Source organism: Halyomorpha halys, unplaced genomic scaffold (genome assembly GCF_000696795.3).
Source record: "Halyomorpha halys isolate HHAL.00 unplaced genomic scaffold, Hhal_1.1 Scaffold473.1, whole genome shotgun sequence".
NCBI classification, from domain to species: domain Eukaryota; kingdom Metazoa; phylum Arthropoda; class Insecta; order Hemiptera; family Pentatomidae; genus Halyomorpha; species Halyomorpha halys.
This window is the reverse complement of record NW_027113075.1, coordinates 832,132-855,511: the sequence shown is the minus strand read 5'-3', so window position 1 is coordinate 855,511 and position 23,380 is coordinate 832,132. Positions and strand designations below refer to the sequence as shown.

At 30.3% G+C, this 23,380-nt stretch overlaps 1 protein-coding gene across 5 annotated transcripts in view; it reads left to right on the top strand.

Moving 5' to 3' along the window:
* LOC106683223 (bcl-2-related ovarian killer protein homolog A) overlaps positions 1 to 23,380 on the top strand; it is a 102,050-nt gene that overhangs the window by 59,597 nt on the left and 19,073 nt on the right. For 2 of the 5 annotated variants that reach the window (XM_014424557.3, XM_014424560.3), the window contains one exon: positions 8,112 to 8,275. In XM_014424557.3, coding sequence (XP_014280043.1) covers positions 8,153 to 8,275 — 123 coding nt within the window. In that variant the 5' untranslated portion in view covers positions 8,112 to 8,152. Of the gene's footprint in view, positions 1 to 8,111; positions 8,276 to 10,527; positions 10,682 to 16,877; positions 16,976 to 21,679; positions 21,955 to 23,380 lie in introns of those variants that run through there. The other 3 variants (XM_014424563.3, XM_014424562.3, XM_014424558.3) reach the window with 3 other exon arrangements.

The window sequence follows — 23,380 nt, the reverse complement described above, 5'->3', positions numbered from 1 at the left end:
AAGGATTTGAGGAGTCAGAAGATCATACCCTGGAGATTTACGAGGAGTTAGCATCCTCAGTTGATATTTGACCTCAGAAGGGGTGACTGCTCTATGATAAAATATTAAGCCGTTCCATCGTGAACATGAAATTACGAAAGTAATCCATAAAATTCCATATAATCATCTATTAGATAGGTCAGGTCAGAGTCAATTTAGAACTTTTATGTGTATTTGGTAACTTAAAAGTTGACCTGGTTTCTTAAAAAAAAAATTGAAATTACCTACTTGTAACTTTTATATATAGAAATAAATTTTATCACTATAATGTTTCAAAATAGTACAAAACCTCATTCGAAAATATCGTACTACCTTTTAAGTCTGGTGAGGGCAGTTTAAGAGAATATAGATAGGGGTGATATACATTCGCTAGATCCCTTAGGGTCTGATTTATGTGGAATCAATAAAACCAGCTTCTTTCTTCTGCGAGGGGAAACTAAATTTCTGACTTAAAACTTTCATGTTTAGTAAAATATATAGTAAATACAAATAATATATATATATACACACTCGGTTGAAAATAATCGAACTTTATAACTGAGGATTTCGTAAATTGTTACTGAATAATAAAATTTAAAAAAATACAGGGAAAATTAATAAAAATAGCTATGTATGTATAGTGGAGAAAGCGAAACGGAATATCCAACAGAAAATCCCACAAATCTAAATATTTTATTGACAAATCAAGAGCGAGTTATTGTTTTACTTGGTCTGTCTATAATTTCGTCTTTTTTGATGCGCAATTATGACTAAAAACATTGTTCCATATTTGTCAAATTTTTCTAGAAAAATTATTTATGTTTTGTAATTTTAATTTTTTTAAAAATTGAAGAATTTATCTTAAATCCTCCTTTTGTAAAAAGAAACTGCCATAGATGACCCGATTAGTTAGTGTAAAATGCAGGAACCGCGAAAAAAAAAATATATATTCAACATTATGGTAATTTGTAATGTGGACAATGTTTGTTTGTTTATGCAGAAATTAAGGCGTAAAACCTACCGGTCATCACCAAGTAGATAATACTTAATGATGACAACTGTATGTAATTTTATAAAGATTTAATTAAAAAATTTATGCATAAAAATTGAAATCCCAGAGAAAAACAATCGAGCTATAGAAATTTATGTAAGAAAACTGCGTTTATTTAACATTAATAATTTTTAAGATTGTTTGTTTTGTTTTTAAATTAAATATGTAATAGTTATGATCTGTATTACAGAAGTCCATGTCGTTCAAAAAATTAAAAATAAAAGCAGAATAAAATCAGTGTAATTGCAAAATCTCTTATTTATGTATTCTGCATAAGATTCAATAAATTATATAAAAAAAAAAAAAGTAAGTATTTGTAACCAAAATTACTATCCTGCGAATAAGTACGTATTATCTATAGCATTTTCAAGACGAAATTACCAAAATACATCCTCCTATATTTTATTTAATATTATTTATTTTTGTTATAAAATTTGTTTTATAAATAGATCGTATAAATTCGCTTTTTTTTGTTTAATTATATGTATTAAACAAAAGTTTAAGAAATTTGACTTGGTTAAATTGCTTAACTCCTAACGGTGGGATCAAAGTTACTCTGATATGGACCAAAATCAGATGGTATCTCTGATCAAAGGAAAGACAAATTAAAAACCCAACATGTGGAGAAGATTAAACCTAATTGATTTAATCATCAGAGCTTTGAACGCGCTTTAAATAAAATTAAATTGCCATAATGCCCTTAATGTTAAAAAAATAATAATTCAACCTTTATTTTAAGTGATTATAATAAATTAGTGTATCATATTTTCAGAAGCAATGTAACTTTGGTGCGAAAACTGATGCGGCTAAATAACATAATTAGCTTTTCACAGCTATAATTATCCGTTGTTCTAATTACGTGCCTATTGTTCTTATTTTTCATTTTCTTTTATTTATTTGATCAATATTTGTCTCAAAATTTCTTTAAAAACGTTTCTATCATTCTTTATATTATTAAAAGTATAAGAGATCCAATTTTTGCTTTTGTTAACTATGAAAAGTATTATGATTATAATAACCAAAGGTAATGGAAAATAGTAAATTATGTATATATATATTCACTGTTTTGTTTGATATATCTGACTGGTAACTGACTGGTTTTTGCCGACCATTGCATAAATGTGTGTTGCTCCATATATTCAATATTAGAACTCGATTCAGTTACATAAAATCTCGTCAAACATTTATGTTAAATTAAATTAATAATTTGTCAATGACAAGTCTGATTCTCTATGAATAAAAATGAATGTCTCACTGCTATGCCAATCCTTTTTATTTTTCTATTAGGCCAGGCGCCTTCAATCTCCAACTGGGTTGACATGTTAAGTAGTGGTTCTTGAACTCGAACTGATAATGGTTTTCTGACTAATAGTCCGATTAAAAAATGAGCAATAGCAATTAAATGTTTTGGCAGGATAAATAATCGTTCAGCATAGGAGATGTTTTCTGCATAGCTGCGATTACGTTTTTGGTTAGGTTTATTACATTGCATAAGTGAGACAGACACTACCTGTGGTCAATATGGTATTGATAAGTAGGCAGTTTGTAGGAAACCTTAAAAGAATGTTTAATATAACTGAGGGTACTCCATTTTTTAATTATTTCCATTATAATTAATTATTTGAGGAGGAAATTAAAGTCTTATGATCTATAGGCAAACCCATGGACGAGGAGGGGTACTGGACCTATGTCTATATAAAAAGTAGAGTGGCCAAAGTCACTGAGCACAGAGCTCCTCAGAGCAACAGTATTTTCTGTTTATGTTCAATCAATTCAAATTCTACACCGCACGGAGCTGAGGCAAAATGAGAGGGAAAAGAATGGGAAAGAAGAACTGGATATCAAGTTCCATAGAACATTTCAATAACCTACCACAATTCATCAACCGAGTAAAATTGTCATTCTATATGTTATCTCATTCATAATCTTTTTTTTTTTTTTTTCCGAACCCTCTAAAACAGAAATAAGAAGTGAATTAGTAAGTGCATTACTGTAAATAGAAAAAATAATTCGTGTTGTGTCTTACCTTTTACTACCTTTGGTATTTTAAGGTTACCTGTTATTTTTAATTTTACATATGAGCTATCCATTCAAGGAGCTATTTTAAGTCCGGAGGTGAGGGGCCTCCTCTTGTTGTATTCATAATTAATAACCAAAATTAATTTAAATACTAACACAACTGAACCATGTTATACACCCTTTTTGACTAAACTCCACATATAATCAGTTTTTTTCTCTATTATTCATTCAAGAATAGAGGTTTTATATCCTTTTTTTCACCATGTTTAATTTATTTCAACTCCATCATAAATACAATCCGCTAATCAGTTTTACCCGCTTACCGATCAATTATAATTAATTGGGATAACTTCCCTCCCCCTATAAATCCCCCAATCTTGTATACGACAATAAACTCAGGGAATATCTTAATTAAACCGCTTCTTTCAGAAATAATGAGAAATTTAGAACTCAATGGCAGGTTTAGAACGTTTTCGCACTACGAAAATTGAAACTTGTTCCTCTATTGCTATTGTAAAGCTATCTATCGGATTTATTTAGAACTAGAATAAATCATTTGACATAAATCAGGTCTATTATTATTTTTTACCAATAACGGTATTATTTATTCAGATTTATGCAATAAATATGTTATTATTAATAAGACAAAGTATTATTAAAATTCTAGAATCATAATCGAAACATATTAAACTTTTTTTTTTCTAACCCCCTCAATATCTTTATTTACAATATATACTATATATAATAGGCAATATATATACGTAATTTTCAACAAATCTTGTTTAGCCGCAGGACCCTGTAAACCCGCTTACAGGGTCCCCTGAAAGCGGGTTTACAATGGTAGCATGATAGCTGGGGTACTTACAAAGAATGGAGAGGGATGTTGGTATGATCGAAGGGTTATGTTGGTTATTTATATGATTATTAAGGGTTATGTTGGTATGATCAACTTCAGACTACTGAGTCCAAAGTCCTTCCCTCGGCCAGAATGTCAAGCAAGGGGACTGTGCTTTGCTACCTCCCAGGTCATGTTGGAGGGGCGAATAGCAAAAAGCAGGTTGCTGATTTAGTCCGATCGTCGAGTTAAGCCGATTTAATAACTACCGATGTATAGAACATTTATTATGGCTTGTGATCTGTTGATGCTATCTCAGCTGTTAAAGTTTAAGGGAGAAAGACGACAAATCAGAGGACGGAAATTGTGATTTCAAAGCGGAACATTTACGCATCCTAATAGAAATCCATGGGCACCTAGCCTAAAAATGCGACTGCCCCACATAAAGCGGGACGCCTGGTCAAGATAGCTTTGACGAGACCATTTCTAACATTAAAGGGGGCGATTTGCCCCTGTCCGGTACGCGTTGACTCCTACGATTATAACGGTTCCCTTGTTTTTTACTTTCATCCGGAAATTAGACCTTTCTTAATTGTCATTATCTGCACCTTAACCCTGCCTGAGTAAGGGATCCACGACCGGTCCCTTAGTCGCTCTTAAGAAAAATCAAACATGAGGAATATAGTTAGTGGATGTCCTCACTAAACATCAAAAATTAATTTCAATGAATTTCGGTTCAATAATCACTGTTCTAGATAAACTATTTCTATATATGATGAAAATATTAGGTCTCGAATCAAATACTAACAAAACAAATAGTTAGTAATTGAAATTTCGGTGATTTCGGCGATCCAGATATAACTGGAAATTAAAAATTTAACCTATTTGAGATTTACAATAATTGGAAAAACTAAGTCCAAGTAGAAAGTTAAGGCAGATTATGTTCTGGATAAAATGACGTTTAGGACATGAAAGACGTTGAGGTCATGGTGTAAGGTTTTGTTGGTTACGTTATATGGATTACATTTAACATCAAAGTGGGTCCTGGAAATTCGTTTAACATGATTGAGGTTTGTGAGGTCTTGGGGTTATAGGATCTTCTTGTAATATTACGGAGAAGGAAGAGGCGAGGATGCAGTCGTAACTGCTTGATGAATCAAGGTGGTTTATGAGTTTATGGCGTCATCTAGGTCTTGAGAAATTTTTAGGGATACTCTGAAGTCTATTTTATCGCTTTATATTTGTCGGAAGAGGTTCCAGTCGACAGGGCTCCTTATGGAGGAAGGTAGATACGCTGTTAGTATCGGCAATGTGGAAAGAGTTAGGATTATGGGGTTATTGTCTGAGGAAAGATCATCGAGCCTAGAAATGGAATAATTTTGTCCAAGCTCTTTGTGGATCAAGGAGTCGAGGAGGTCGAGTTTGCGGTTGGGTTTGGGGTTTGGGGTTTGGTTGGCCAGTAGGTAGGAGTATCGGGAGGTTATCACATAAATGTTCGCACTCGGAAATTCGTTGTTATGGCTCCCCATTGATGTTGTTTAGCGTTAAGGTCTCACCTAGGAAATGCTGCTTTAAGGAAATAAGGAAGGAATGGAACCATTCCAAATTGTAGCTTGCTTTTTTTTGCATCCTCGTTGCTTAACATACTTGAGAATGTGAGTCTGATGTACCACAATAAAAATAACTACTATTCCAACCTTTTGCGAAAGCTTTCTGTACCAAGTATTTACTTCGTTCAAGGTTCTTCATAACCATCGAGAATACTAAATTTTCTGCAACAATAGATTACAGATAGTGGCAAGTATAATGAACTGCTTTATTATTTTTAGAAGCTGTGGGTGGAAACGTTAACCTAAATCACACCTGTTTACATATTTGCGTCACGCTTAATAGAACCGTAGATATTTTTTTAAACGAACAAAGATTGATTATTTTTATTTATTTTATATATCCGTTAGTTTTTACTTTTACTTTTTGTTTTTACTTTTACGTTTTGTTTTTGCTTTTACTTTTTGTTTTTATCCGTTACATTTGCTTTAACCCCGTAAGTTAACATCGCTTTACAAATTCAAGCAAGTTTAAATATAAACTATCTCTCGAAACAACAAAAATATTCAGTTGATCTTTAAAAAATAAATCGAGGTATTAATGGATTTATGAAGTATTATTATAGATTAGTGGGTTAGAAGTAAAGGGGTGAAACTTAAAATTTTGCAAGTAAGATTTTTCATTACCATAAGTACCTGTACTTTACGCTTCAGTATTATTAAAATTGTCAAATTTTGTTAAAATTATAAATTACAGAGTAATAATTTCATAACTTTGTCAATACAGGAGCCCTGATTTGGTTTAGATACAAATAGATAGTAAAAAAAAAAATCTTTTATGCAAATTTGTCACTTGTACATATTCCTTTACTTCCAGCCTCCTCAAATAGCACGTAATGTATTATTAGAATCAGTATTATTCAGAAATAAGCTGTATGAATTCAACCCACTATAACAATTGACCATAATATTCAACAACATTCTAATATTAATTAACAACGTTTGTCCATATTAATCTCTGCAGGACCAGGATTAAAACTCGTTTTATTGCTTTAACTGAAGTACACCCTTACAAGCTGGTGTTCTATATTAGCGAAATTCCAATAATACTATGAGTTTCCTAAAAATATATATAGGGTCAAGGTGTCCCTCCCTGTGGTTGTAGTCATTATTAAAAATAATCCATTAACAAGATAAATAAATTATACAGCAAATAGTGAGAAGAGTCAAGGGACAAAATGCGCTAACTTTGACTATCTCGCGACTGCTATGGCACCAGTTCTAACCCGGCCTATGTGGTCTACTTTTATTTTTGTGGCGATCCCATAAAATGAAAATTTTGACCCCCCCCCTCCCCACCATTGGCAGAATAGGGAGATCCAGATTCGATTTTCAGACTTACAAAAAATTATCGAGATCTGGGCTGATACTGATGAATAGCTGCATATAAATAAGCATCATTAAAATAAACAATGGGAAGAAGTATTCTTTTCTTAAACCTCATTAGTTTAACAATGTAACTTATATAACCGCATAATTGGATATTACCTTGAATTTTACATGGTAAAATATGAATATAAAATGTCGTCCTTACCTTCATTCCTCCCACCTCTAAGCTCCTTCAAAACTTAAATCATCAAGGTTGGTCCAGGAACAATTTATGTTTTGATCGGCCCCTGGACTTATCCGTCTGTTTAGTCCTAATTATCATCTTAGTGATCTGTTCGTTCTCATTTCCCGGCTTATTCAATTTAATTCCACAATATTATCACGTCAGGAAATTATATATTGAAACATACACACTTAACCGGAGTACTCACATCGGTTTCTGTCTTTTAGAAAGTGGCATTAGCCTATGACTTTAGTGGAATCTTGCTCTACAAATATCTACACTATTGAATATTAAAAAAACATGTAAATAATATTTAAAAACCATAATATATATTGTAGCCTTTAGTTTATTTATGAAATATTTTATATTATGTACTTTTAATTTATTTAATTACTTTTTAACTATACCTTCAATAAATTATAAAATGAAAATTTGCATGTACTTGAATTTTAATTTTTTGTTAGATTTTTGTAGCTTTCATTTCTAAAATACGTAAATGATATCACAATTTGTTAGGGTTAGAAACGACTAAAAAATAACAATTATAAAATCAATTTCATAGCTTTGTTTTTCATTTTAACTGATTGTTTAATGGCTTTGTCCAAGAAATAAATAAAAACAATAATAGTTGTGAAATTAAAGAATGAAAAATAAAAGAACAAACAGAAACAAATGATACTTATAAAATTAACAAAATAAATTATTAACCTACACCGCAAAGATAATTTGAAGAGAAGAGAGAGAAAAGTAAATAAAAAAAGTTATTATAATGATAATAATAAAAATCGGTTAATATAGAATTTACAGGAGGATGCCTTGCTTAGGCATCTGGGCTACAGTCTTCGAGATGAGGATGATGGATTTCGTACGTTGTAAATTACTTCGTCTTTAGCTGCTGATAACTGAGTATGAAATTGTAAACCGTTTTTTGATGAAATCATCTATCAATTTCAATTGAAGTTGGCGATGTAATTCACTAAAGATATAAAATGTTTTTTAAATTAATTAACTGATGTATTGGATGTGCAGGTAGACCCATCAGAGGATGACAGAAAGAAGGCCTGGCTAGGATGTCCGGAAGGAAAGGCAGTGTGACGACGTTCACCCTCCAACCACCACCGCCGCACCGCCGCTTCTCCCATACTGTTTCCAGGAAGCTATCGCATTCCCTTGGATGGGGGTCCAGCTCTGAGGTATGTTACAACTTGTTTTTCATGTTTTAAAATGTGATCATTTCGCGTAGTTATAACTAAACATTTTAGATTCGGTAAGAGTTCAATGAAAAAACAAATCCTTTGGTCTAACATACCTTTAAAAGAACCAGGATTTCCTTGTCGACATTGTCGGCGTAATCAAACTTATTTTATATAATCTTAATTTCTTTCTTCGAGATCAGCTTATTAGCACCTTTTTGGTATGATGGCTACTTAGTTATCTCCACGAAGCTGTTATGACACCGTTTTGCATGTGTTCCTTTGTTTTCGTCGTTGGTCAGTAGCTAAGGATCTCACCACACCATAGGGAATAATGGCTTAAATTTAATCTATGATTTAACGTTAATTTGTTTATTATCATTAATAAAACATGAAATATAAGGTTTCATATTTATGAAGTTTGCAATATCATCTTGAAACAAGAAGAATTACTTAGTGACTGTTTTTTTTTTTTTTTTGCTATAACATTTACATAGCTCTCTTTTTTTCATTTATTAGAATGCATTATTATTTCTGTGTTAAATTTAATATTTAATTAGTATTATTGAGGAGTGGACTACCTCAGTGAACAAGATAGAAAACTCTCGATGACTAAGCCCGTATTGGAGTCCATCTGTGAAGTCTGGCAGATAATAAATTTATTCTGTTATCTCAGCCGTGTACAATCCTGGAATATGGAATCAATTTGAGGCTCAACCGAACTCTATAATTTGGAATACCCATTCTCCCCTGAAGGAGAACCTATGCCCGTTTTTTTTTTTGTTTTTTTTCCGATCCCTCTAAAACAGAAATAAAAAGTGCATTACTGTGAAAAGAAAAGTAATTTGTGTTGGATCTTACCTTTTACTACCTATGGTATTTTAAGGTTACCTGTTATGTTTATTTGTATACATGAGATATCCATTCTGAAAAGGTGCTATTTTAAATCCGGAGGTGAGGGGCCTCCTCGTTTTATATCGCATAGAAGATAAAAATAAAAAACATTAATTAATAAAGACAACAGATAATGGTGAAATAATAAGAAAACAGTCGAAAGAGAAGTGTGGGGGAGGAGGAGTGGGTGCATCAGTAGATGGAGTTATGAGGTAATGTTAATAGGGTTTTTGGAACCTTTCCTGCTCTGCCACCTCGCAGGGTATGGAATATGGCCGTTGAGTATGATCCTGGCTTAAATACCTCCTTGAATTAGCGTTGTTCTAGAAACTGTATCTCCTTATCATGTACTGAAACTAAGACCCTAAATGGATTGTTAGGTGAACAGGCGCATCAGTATTTTCAATTTATATATGAAATACCTCTGAAAAAGCTCTTCCTTGATTAGTCATAAGGCCATCTATACTATTTCTTTTTCTTCTTTCTTCTCAACACATTTTGCAAAGTGAATTTACTTGTTCCTTAATGGTTGAGTCCATTTGGAAATGGTCAGCTTTCACAGTTGAAATGGCTATTAGTTATGCTTGCCCTTATCTGAAGAGATTGATCGCTTATGTTAAAAGGGACCATTTTAGTCCAATAATACGATTATTTATTATGCAATTGTGAGATAACGATCTATCTACTGATGTGTTTGTTTTTAAAGTTTCTTAGTAACCCCTAGAAATGGTTTACTCATTCCACTTTCATTAGATTATAACTACCACTATATCACCGCTAGAAATATACTTAATTGAATTAGTTTAATCTTCATTCATTATTTTTATGCATGTAATGATTATTGTACTATTGTTTTCGTCGTTCCTTCTCATTAGATGTCCAGCCAATTGCCATTTCATCTTCTGTATGTGCTTGATTACATCTGTGACCTTATTGCTAGGCTACTGAGCTTTTGGCTTCTTATGCCTAGCATGCTCCTCTCTATCGCTCATTGGCATCTTTAAACCTTTTTCTCATGTCGCTTGTTGAGGGACTATGTCTGGTATCCATACGACATCACAGGCAATATACAGCTATTGAAAACCAATGTTTTTAAAGGCTGGCTGATATTGTTGTTCTACATTATCATTCGTAAGCTCCAATATTTGTTACTGGTTCCGAAAAAATATACATTTTGAGCCAATATATTGCATTGTTTAAAGTTATATTTTCGTGATTACTCATGATTTGTTTATCTAATAAAATTGTATCGTCTTACTTATCAGTCTGTTGAATAATTTTTTCCTCAGATAAAAATGTTTACTTTTTCGGATCCACTTAGTATGCGATAACGTCCAAGATCTTGAGTGGTGAACAGTGTAGAACTACCGTTGATTGCTGAAGCATGTTGGATGTCTTGGCTTTATTTTTGGAAACGATGTTTATTCACACTGATTTAGTTTGTAGTAATGTTGCGAAACTCTACGGATGATACGTACGATCGGTTCTAAACCAAATGGGATTATTTGGAAGGTAATGTACTAGAGTTAAATAATATGTTTGATGAGGTTTGTGCTGCTCAGTATAGTATAAACACTTGTACAATACGTGTGCTCAGAGCCAGAGCTTGAGGGGAGGCGAAGGGAATACTTGTTCCATTTGGGAGATTTTATAGGGAGTCTTATTTCAAGTTAATTTTTATTTTTAGCTAAGTGAAAACTATTTGTTTGAATTGGTTTGGCCTTGATCCATTTAATCAAGCAAATTTATGTTCTTCTTCCCCGTAGCTCCATAGTCTGAGGGTGGTTCAGATGCCTTCCCTATATTACAATATTTTTCCGTAACCTTCTGACTCTATTTTATTACTCTGAGCCGCCTGAGATCATACTCCACAGCCATTAATTAGTGTTATGTGATATTTATTTATTTCGTAAATAAAAATTTGCGCAGGTTGAAATTCTCAACTTTCCTGGTTTTCAAATTATTGAAATACCCTCCTGATAACGACGTACCTGAATTGAGTTTTAACTCAATGAAATAAGTAGGCATCATCATATAAACCACAATTTATTTCATACTCAAATTATTAATCTTGTTGACTAATGACAGCACTGTTTAAGATTTGACGCTTCAAATCTACGTTTTAAACAGCGCTGGTTACTTTAGAGCTTAAAACAAACTGAGTATTTTTCCAAAGCTCAAGACCAGTCCGTTGCTAATAGAAGTGGCTATGTTAGACAGACTATAGGAATCGGTTTAGTGAGCTACCAATCTTTATTTACAAGTTTCTAAACAGATAATAAAGAGAACTAGATCTTTGAATCAGTTTGCAAATTTATCGCCTATCTCATGTAGAAAAATGAATTAATATGATACTGTAGAGATTTAGCACACTAGAACCAGCCATGGGCTAGTGTACCTCCCCCAGGAAGGTAAATTTTTTTTAAAAATTTGTTTCTATTATATATAAGTACAGCAGGCGATTTTATAATAATGTCTTTAATTGATAAATGAATTTTATTCCTAAATTGAAGTTATTTAAATTATATTTTTTTAAATTGGCATTTTCGATCAGGTGTATGAAATTCGTTTAGTAGAAAAGTGCAACTCCTCTCAGAAAATTCTTGGATCCCCCAATGATTGAACTTACTATCAAATATTCAAAAACAATATTATAATAAAGGAACTGGTTACAGTTTCAAACGATTCTCATTGGTAGCAGTAGAGAGCGCTCTTTAGGAGAGAAACAGAAGCTGATTGTAAGCTTCTTTGCACCCATATAGGAGGTAATCATTTTTGAGCTTTAATTTTCTAATGACATATTCAGGAGCCTTGTTAACATACATACATCTTGTTGAAGAGATAACTAGAATTTTAAATATTAGCAGCAACTAATTAGTACATTAATACTTTCTGCAAGTAACATTGCCAAAACCTAATTTATATAGTAAGGAACATAAGATCAGAGCAATTCATTCTAAATTGTGTAGAAATATAAAATATTATTGTAAAACTAAACTTAATAATATTGAAGGAAGATAGTCTGGGTGGTGGTCAAGAAAAGTATAAAATAGCAAATGAAAAAATGATTTATTGGTAACAAACATTTCACCCCACACAATCAAGTATTCATAAGGGCTAAGTATAAGTTTCTTTCTTGACTGCCACCTAGACCAGCTTCCTACAATCCATTATATACAGTCTACTATAAGTCTTCTAATATTAATAATGTTTATTTCACTTCCATGCTAAAAGTAACTGGAAGATTGTGTTGAGGTAGATATCTTAAATGTTTATCACATTTATGTTATTTTTTTTAAAAAATAAGACCATCAAATTAGTCACTAGAAAATAAATTATGCTAATTTATTAATTTTTTATATTCAAAAGAAAAAAAAAATCAGCCAGAGAGGAAGGTGTCCTTGTCTCCCCAATGATTTGAAAACCCAAACAGTTGAGAAATATGAGATATATTAAGGACTAAGAAAATTGTGGTAAAACAATTTAATAATCAATAAGGTTGCTTACAATTGCTATTTGGAGAAGTCAGTTAATCAATATTATTCAGAAAAAGGGGCAAATTTCAGGGAATACTCCCCAAACCATAAGTTTGTAAATCAGTTCAAAATTGTTGGAAAATTTTAGAAAAGGCTAACACATTCTGTGAGTAGAGTTTGAATCAAACAATAATTAAACCTGAATATTATAGACCTAATCCTAAGGATTAGATTTTATGATTCTTACGGAATATCTAAAGAGACAGGGAAGCATCTCACAAAAGATCCATAGGTTCTTGTGAAGAAGAATTTCTCATTTATAATTATTATAATTTTAATTATAAAAATATTGTAATATCAAATGGAACTGGATATCTTCCTACCACTTTTGTTTTGGGTTTAGTCATTTATTCAGGATGTAGAAATCAGCTTTTAAAATCAAGTAGTGAATCTAATCCATTTTTGTGAAGTTTAATCAGTCATTTACAAATATAATATTTCCATAGCCTTAATTAATGGTCATTTTTATCATTTTATTGTTCTCATAAAAACTAAACATTTAATTTCTATTTTAGCTACTAAAATTATGTGGTTAAACTGATGCTTTAAACACATATTTTGGTATTAATAGGATTTAGGTGAAATTAAAATTAAAAATAAACAAATAGCTAACAATTGAAGTATCTACCAGACACATTCGGCATATTTTATAATGGGAATTTAATGGAGATTAAAAAATAGCCAAGGAAGTTTGCAGTCCCAATCACACTAACGAGGATTTTAAGGTTTACATTTCAACATGTGTGACGAGACTTGCTCAGTCACTTAACTTATTTCACTGATTTTTGCTTTTGCTTTCACTGAAAAATTCTATGTGAAAACCAATGAATCGAGTTATGATAGAAAATTAAAATAATAGTCAAACATTTTTCATAAGATCAATTTGCAAATAAAAAAGTACGGGTGGTTTAAATATATATATAGTAAACCAAAATAAACAATTTATTTGAATGTCTTTGTACAATAAAAACTTCTTTTTAACACACTGCTCTCTATTCACAACTGTTGTTGATATAGTTTATTTAATTATTTACTTTTTTTATTTAATTTATTTTATACCAGATCTGGTGGGCCTTACATGGTTCATATAACAGTTATATTATATATATTTTTTTAACAGTTGATTATGGGAGGGGGTAGGGAGTATAGTCTCGTACAAAAGACACCCCTAACTATATACAATGTTATTATTAAAAGAAAAAAAAAATTCAATACATAGATAAGAATAATGCTTCTTAATAAAAGAGGAAAGTAAAATTAACAACAAAAAATAATGATATTGGTACACTTAAATAAAACAAACAATTGCCATCTAATAGTAAAAAGAAACAAGTTAATTTGAAAAAGGGACGAGAGAAGAAAAGAAAAAATTAAAATTAGGGATAATAATAAGTAAAATAGAGGTAGTGTGACTATGAATTAATAAGTATAAAATTTATAACAGAATATCCTGCAGCAGCCTGGGCTTCAGTCCTCGGGTTGAGGTTGGGTTTCCCAGGTTGTAGGTCACTGCTCCTTTAACTGTCGGGAATTGGGAGTGGAACTTCATAAACCGTTTTTTGATGTAATCCTCTATTGTCTCTATTTGTAATTCGCGACACAATTGGCTATTTCTTATGAACCAAGGAGCATTAACTGTGATTCTCAGGACTTTATTTTGAAAAGATTGTAGTTTTTTCCTTTTCCTAAAGGATCCCGCTCCCCAGACTTCACAGCCGTACATCAGCAGTGGCCTAAGAATTGTTTTAAATATAAGAACAGTTGTTTCTGGTTTTAGTTTGGAATTTCTGTTTAGGATAGGATATAGGATTGCTAACCTTACATAGGTTTGAGTTAGTTTGATATTGATATGGTGATTCCAGGTAAGGCTGCGATCTAGGTGAATTCCCAGGTATCTTACTGTTTCACTGGCTGGATTCCATTTCACATTTTTACCTTTGAGGATTAGATCCAGTGATTCTGGGGGGCGTCGAAGAGTAAAAACTTTTGAATTACATTTTAATTATTTATTTACAAACAGTTTTGCATTTCTGCCTGTGGATTTATGTTGTAAATCGGTCTCGGGTAGAAGTTATAATATTCTTAAGTATTTTCTGAAATTATTGGAGTATAGAATGGTGCATCTACTATTTTATACAATACTTTAGACTGAAAGGTGTGAATTCTTTGGATGTTTGAGCACATAGATCTTTTCTCTATGTCTGTATTGCTTTTAGTAATTAATCTGTTAAACTAAATGAAACATGATAACCATCAAATCCTGTAGAAATGTTGGAATTATGTAACAATTTCAAAACTTTATCAAAAATGTTCTCTAGCAAATCTTTATGTTATTAAATCTAACAATGAATGTGTGGTAATGAATTGTTTCATTTATTAAAACTAAAATGTATACCTACATCTTTATTATTTTTTTAAATACAGTTAGTTAGCACATATACAAATAGCAACTAATAAAATAATCACGAGTATTTCAATGTCTCAAATGGTTAAAAAATCAATATGAATTTAAAGATTTTTCAAATTATAAGTTGAAAAAAAATCATAACAGATCAAAGTTTGGAAATACTAAAGACGCCAATACAAGAAGGGTTATAATGAAATAATATAAATAAAATCAAATATAAAAGAGATGGGGTCAAAAAGAATATTAAGATCAACAACTTGTTCATAAATGCTCTGAAAATCAAGGCTGATTTGACGAAAGACTATTAATATTTCTTCAAGGGATGTCTTTATTATTCTGCTAAAACCATCTGACACTGAATGATATTATAAAAGAAGTAAATCCTATTAAAAATTTTACACAAAAAAAAATGAAATTAATTTTATAATATATATTGTTTATTAAATATAGTAATCAATCTGCAAGGATTCAGAGGGAGATTTTCAAATACATTCTATTGAATTACATATAATGTTGTCTTTAGGGAGTTATTAATAAACAATTGAATGGTTTATCCTGTTTAATTTTGAAAATTATAGATCAATAATTAGTAATATAATTGTTATCTACACAAATATGTTTTGAAATTGTTGCTGATTTTGTCTTTTGTTGTTGGTTTTCACACTCAGGAAGAGACAGTTGAGGCAAAAATCCTCAGGAAGAGACAGTTGAGGCAAAAATCCTCAGGAAGTGAGTTTCTGAAAAGTGCAATAAAAGTTTTTTAAAAAAAGTGGAGTCAGAAAGTATTTTGATATAAATATAATATATATAGATAAAAAAAAATCATTCCAATGCATAATAAATCTATTTTGCACTTTTATCATATTCTGATAGCAAGCCATAATTTATAAATATAAATGTTGTTTATAGTTTAAAGAGAAAATAAAATGTTTGTTAATTCTTCTTTAACATGAAAATTGAATTTTGACTTAATTTTTTTTAATTTTCTTTGTAAACTAGGAAAGAAAAGTATTGTCAATAAAAAAATAGTCAAAGCCTTATTTGTCTTATTTAGAAAAGTTAAGAAAAATTAAAATCTGTACAGCTACAACCCATGGAGGATTAGGAGTTCAGTACTTAATAAGCTAGTACTGGTTCTTGAACAGTACTATTCAATATAATATACAATATTCAGTAAAATATTAGGTCAACTTTTTTAAATATGTATCTGGTCAACACTTCAAGCTGATATTTGAAGGGTTATTGTGTAATCTAGGTACAAATCATATCAAATATCTATGGCATGGGTTCAGAAAGAATACTAAGATCAACTTGTTCATGACGACTCTGGAAATCAAGGGTGTTTTGATGGAAGGATATGATAATATTTTTCCGGGGTGTTTTTTATTTTCCTACGAAAACAATATGACACTGAATGCATGATGTTATAAAAAAGTTAATACTTTTTGTCCATTGTTGTAATTAAAATCTATGTGTATTTTGTTTTATATGATCTTTGATATTTATTGTCAGACTCTAGATATATTAATGAAAGTCAGAACAATTAATTAAACGTGGCCAATTTTTTTTTTCCTTTGAGGATAAATATTTGAATAGATAAGATATTTATCAGTTTCATAAAAGTTTTATGAAAAAAGTAATTATCTCAATACCTGTAATAATACTTCATACTGAATTTTTTTAAATGGATGAATAAGAACAACACTTGTTAATATAGTGTGCTATCATTGTTAATCGCTTCTTCTTGAAACAAAGGTTATTTTTTGCTTGAAAATTGGTAGTTACTGCGATACTTATATGCCTCAATCATATGTAGGAATTGGAAGGCCCTGGACGGATGAAAATAGCTTGAAGGAACTAATTGTAAGTTATTACACCAAATTTGTAGATAATAATGAGTGTTTGGTGCTTGGTTTAGTGTTTTTATAAAGTTTTTAGACCCGCTGTTTTTTTATAACTTAACTTTTTACTTACCTAAATATATTATTGTTAAGAAAAATTTATTTTTATACTTGATTATTGTTGCTGAAACTTCAATAATTTCTTTTTAAATCTATTATTACCCTAACAGAAGCTGCATCTGCTTTAGGCTATAGTTTGATGAAGTGCTTTTTTAACATCTTAATTTTATTTTCACAATTTTGGTTGTTCATATCACAAACTATTACATTTATAAAGCTTCCTGTGTATTGTAATCCTTAAATATATTTCACAAATCTCATTTAGATTTTTCTTTAAAAACAATTAGGGTATTGTAATTTTCTCAAAATTGGTGTTGCCTGTTATTAAATTTATGTAAAATTTGGCTTCACAGTAAGAGATACTGATTTTGTATTAAATGCAAGTTCTGGAAACTATCTGTTTCTAAAGGATTCAAATTCAATAGCCTTCCTTCTGTAAAAATGTAAATAAACTAATAGAATTGAATCAATATTATTTCAGTTTTCTGCAATCGAGAAATCGCTCCCAGAATATAAACACATGAAATGAATTTTTCATGTTGAATAAATATTCAACAATAAAAATTAAAATTTTAGCAATTACAATGAATAATGATTTTTGAAGTATTTTTATGCCTAAAGTTTTACCATTTTGCAAAATTAATCAAATAGCAATACAAGTTTTAAGATATTCATCTCAATCTTTACCTTGTTTATTCATTTTATCAAATTTAGAAAAATATTTATCTTTTTCTATTTAGAGTAAATAAAACAGCAATGTTATTATTTACTCATTAATTAAAGATTTGTTTTAAAATGTTTACGCATTTGATTTCATTCTTTATTTCAAATAGCAAATTGTTTTCATTGTTAATTATGGATTTAGGTGCTGAACACGAATTTAGGCTGTGTGTTGGTGAGGGGAAGGGTTTGTTCATTTCATAGTACCTTCAGACTAAATAGCAACATTAAAAATCATTAGTTCCTATTTTATTTTAATAGCAGCATCTTTTTATTATTATTATTATTTTCTGTATGACCTTTATCGCTACTACTTTATATTATTATTTACTCTGCCCATGTTTATATCATTTAATTGTACCATCTTATGCTCCTACTATAATTTTACTTAGCTCTAGTTTATCTTGGCCTGACAAAGATTTGCAATGTAGTTTGAAACATATGCTTTCAATAAGTAATAGGTTTTATTTTGAGCTCCATTCTGACTACCAGCTAAACCATCTTATCCTCTATTATCATTAAGGTAAATTAAATAAGTTATAATAAAATAATTTAGTATCAATCAGTTGTAAAGTGTTTTAAGAAATTCCTTCAGATCTTATTAGTTTATTGGTCTGATAACAGTTTTGTGTATCCTAATCTTAGTCATTAGCAGATTGCTGTCGATAAGTTGGAACAAAGTAAAGCAGGCTCTATTTACAGGCTACATCCCTCAACTTTTCCATCTAACTATAAACTGTATTTTCGAAATATTGAAAATTAGCTGAAACTCATAAACATATTCATTTGGATGTTTTTTCTTTTATCAAGCTATAGGGGATACCCCCAGTCCTAAAAGTGTATTTATTTTAGTATGATTAGCCATCAGATAGTCTTTTTACAGCTTACATATTGCAATGACTAACTTTCTGTATTATCTTAAGAGAAGACATTCTCCAATAGTTGAATTCTTTACTCTTAATTTATTAATAGAGCTGTAGAGCATTCTTAAATTTTATTCTGGTTTCTAAAAAAGATTTTATATTTATTTATAATAATTATAATAAGTAAATCTAGTGAATATGAAATATAGGATAATAAATAATTCATTATGTTATTATTCTCAAATGCCATCTGTTGGAAATGCTGTGTCAAATTTTGGTTTGTACTACTAAGGATAATGCATTCAGTTTACTGAAGTGACATGAATCCTAAACAGCTTTCAAGTGGTACAGTTCCCAGATTTTAATTAGCTCCCTCTTGATTTGTGATGCAATAACAAAAGTTTTATTTTCTCTCATTTTAGGATTAGGATGAATAAAATGAAAAAATAAATTTTTTTTTAACTTAATAGGACAATAAAATTGGTAAAACTGATTCCTTTCATTCACATTTAAAAAAAAAATATTTAAACTTAAAAAGCTCTTCAAGATAAATAACTTAAGTATTAAAATATTCTCAATATGCCCAGTTTTGTTTCTCTTGTATTTACATAGGAAACATTATATATTGTGAAGTTTTACAATTTTATAATATATATTGTTTTTTAAATGTGGTTCAATCTACTAAAATCATTATTTGAAGGTGGATTTTCAAATAAGTAGTCAATTTAATTACCTATGGCAACACTATATAAGGGGGTCATTAAAAACCACTTAATGTTAATGTTATATATACTATTTAATTTTGAAAATTGTAGATTAATGATTAGTGATGTAATAGTTATCTACACTAATACATTTTGAAATAGTTGCCGATTTTGTCTTTTGGTTTTGGTTCCTAGACTCAGGAAGAGACTGTGGAGGCCCAAATCCTCTGGAAGTGAGTTTCTTAAAAGAGCAATAAAAGTTAAAGAAAAAAAGATTGAATCAGAAAATATTTTGATATAAATATAAAAAATTTTCTCCCCATTTGAGTATATCCACTTTATGAATCTGGAGAGCTCCTCAAAGCCACAAGGTTGTCTCACGGATACAATCACAGAATAAATAATTATCTGCCACAACTGGATTCGAATCCAGGACCTTGGTATTAGGAAAAGGTTACTTATGAAATTATTATTAAATTTTATTGTCATTATTGAGTAATAAAAAAATATATTCAGATGACGGCAGTTTCCTTTTTCTCTTAGAAATTTTTGAAAAATTCAAATTGCTCTATTCCATTCTCAGTTTCATCCGAGAAATTCATGGACTTTTCCTTGAGGTTTTTTCATTACTTTTTTTTGGTTGTTCCTTTTCATTTTTAACTCCTAGGCTATGTTTGTTTCTTTACTAACACAGATAGGAAAGCTTTACATTCATGTCGGAAGTTAAGTGAAGAAACAATTTGTCCTCATAATCTAAAATATGTTTTCCTACTCACATACATATATTTTGAGAGGGGCTAAACCGATTTGGCCAAAAATCGAGTATTGGTGAAAAAATGATCCAGTTTCACTTTTATCAAATACAATCCACTGTTTTTAATTTTCCTTAACACATCTATATTTCGAAAACAGCTTTGAAAGCTGGGAAATAGTGTACCAACGGTCCTGTATGATTTTATCAAATTTCATCCACTGCTTTCTCTTATTTATGTGCGAAGGTATTTTCCTCATCATGGCTATATTTAAAATACGGTAGGTCCTGTAGATTTTATTCTTCAACGTTAAATTATTGTTGACCTTAAAATGAACGTTGTTAAGTGTTGAGTAGAAATGGTGAGGAAGCTATACTGATATACTGATTATGTACCTGGGCTTTTTTTTTTTTCAAGTTTAGAACTCTCAATCATAAAATTTGGATGAGTGTTCCTACATTTAGAACAAATTTGCGAACATTTTCATCAAATTTTATAAAAGCTTTCATTAGAAAAAGATAAAATACCACTTAAAAATAGCGATCAAATTTTACTATTATTCAGTATATTATTTCGTTGGTGTTATTAAAAAATTATATATATATGAAGGGAATATCCAACATGTTTCACAAGGGTATACTTTGTACTTTTTCTTGTCTAGATAATTACTTTTGGAAGAAAATTCTGTAATGTGTTTTTAGTTTTGAGAACATATTAGGCACATTCCTAATTGTGTTCCACATAGTTAAACTTATTTTTATTAATAATTATTACTGTAAATAATATGCAAAAATATCCAATTAGTTGAATTCGTTATTTTTACAGAACAACAATTTTGAAATCGGAAGTGACATTGCACTAGGTAAATTAGCATTGCATCGATTTCAATACTCTTTAACAATCGTGCATTTTTTTGTTTATCGTGAGTTGTGTTTCATTTTCATTTATTAAATAGTGTGTATTCAAAAATTTAGTAAACACTGATCCTTCTAAAGACATCCGAGGGGTAGACCTAAACGTAGATGGGAGGATTACGTGATAACTGATCCAGTGGACTGGAGTTACGGACGTCATTGGGTTGATGTATGTGAGCATCGATTAGTAGTATTGACATCAAACCTTTGGGATCACTAAACCCTTTATTGTTGAATATTATAGGTATCTCTACGAATAAAAAATTAAAGATTATCTCCTCTTTTATCTTTATATTTGTTTTACTATGGATACCTATATTATACAATAACTAAACTAACAAACTGTTACAATTACCATGTAAGGCAAACTAAAGAAATAAAAAGTTTAAAAAAAGTATCCTTAATTTGAATATTTTAATGTGATTGTTTGAGTCTAGATAATAATAAATAAAATCTAGGTCGTGAATGATGATATCAAATATTATTATTCGACATGACAATCAAACTGTCATTATGAGTAATTTACTGATTATAGCGATACTGACCAGCGCTAGGCAAAAATCCCAGATGAGTTCAGGTTTTCCCCTCCATCGTTTTCCTGGACGCTGTCCTCATTTGATTCTCATCAACACAGTCGGTTGGGTGCCGCTCACCCGGCACATCTCGCTTCACTACTTTCAGATCTCCTTTGTATCATGTAGATCGTCATTCGGTTCGGACGTGTTCTAATCTCTCAGTCCTCTGTATTTGCAGTAGTGTGGAGGTTTTTAGCGTCCCTCAGTGCTGGTAGTGAGTGCGGTTCACGATGTTGAGGAAGCTATGGGATTCGATGGAAGACGACAAAGTTATCAGTTTATTTTACAGCCAGGGGAACCATCAGCAGACCCCCTATCAAGCCCTGCGAGCTCTGCATAGCAAAGAGATTGAGGTGAGGTCCCTAATGACTTTCAAGTTTTTTATCCTTTCAATAAAACTAAAACATTTTTCATAATCAACTTTAGAGACAATTAAAATGAATTAACTATAATTTACCAAGCATACAATTGTTCTTGTTTTAGTGCTTTATTCACATACAAAACTACACACTTTTGAGAATGAAAAACTGAATTATAGCTCATAGGTATCATCTGTGCTATAATTAGTTCAGAAAAAATCTTTTTAAGCTTAAAAATAGTTTTGTTAAATTTTGTCAAATGTTAAATTTAGTAACTCGTATTCTATTAATTACATACATAAATACTTATGTTCATTGGCATTGTGAAAGAAAAGAAAAATTTAAATCTGTTATATCTTTCCATTTAAATTTCCTAATCACAGGTTTTCAACCTTAAGTTGTGATTAACGGTTTAAATTTATAATCTCACCAATAAGCCATATTTCAAGTTTGTACTTTTTTTATAATTCTTATTATATTTATTTAATTAATAATTATAGTTTGTAAAGGTCTAAAACTACATAAAGTTTTGTTGCTAAGAGTATTGTGAGCTGCTTTAAAATCGATGATGAGTAATAGTCATAATAATTTAAAATCGCATTCTTAAAATTATTAATCAATGATTCCATTGTACTTCGTTCAAATTGGATAAATTGTTGGCCTATTTTCGTATCATTTTATTTGTCTGAAAGCTCTTTCTCCATTTTTAACTTATTCTGAAATAACAACCGTTATATTTTTTCTGGAATGAATTAATATTTTTTTGATAAATTTTAACTAAACAACAATTTATTATGCCGTAATTAGATCAAACCAAAAAAAGAAATATATTTTCGGAAATTACAATCATCACGGAAATTGTATTGACAATCCTCCCGTCAATTTTATTGATTTTGTAATAAATATGTTTCTTGAGAAAATGTATTTTGAAACCAATATTTTCTTAACTCTCTCTTACCTATGTGTGAAATATATTGCAAGGGGAGTATTGTGATCGTGAAAAATTTAGAGCCTGGGTTTTCGGCGGAAATAAAAATTTAAGATTCTGTCAGTTCAAATAACCAGATATCGTAGAATGGTCAGTTTGTTCATACGTGTGTATATGAACAGCTTAGATCAAAAATGGACTGTTAGTAGAAACTAAAATTACAAATTCAAATTTGTATTATTTTGTATAATTAATTTTTCTCATGTTTTATCATTTTCTCAAAGTGGCTCTAACGATTTTAATCAAAGTAAACATTTTAATGTTGAATGTTTAAATTAATTTTAATATCAGATAGGTCTTACTCTTATGGAAGTATTTAACTGGGCTTAAATGTCGAATTTTCATTAAAAAAAAAAGCCTCACCTAAAATACGTCTAGTTTTATTGATTTGAAATAATTAACCATCCATTACCAACGATAATAAAAAATGAG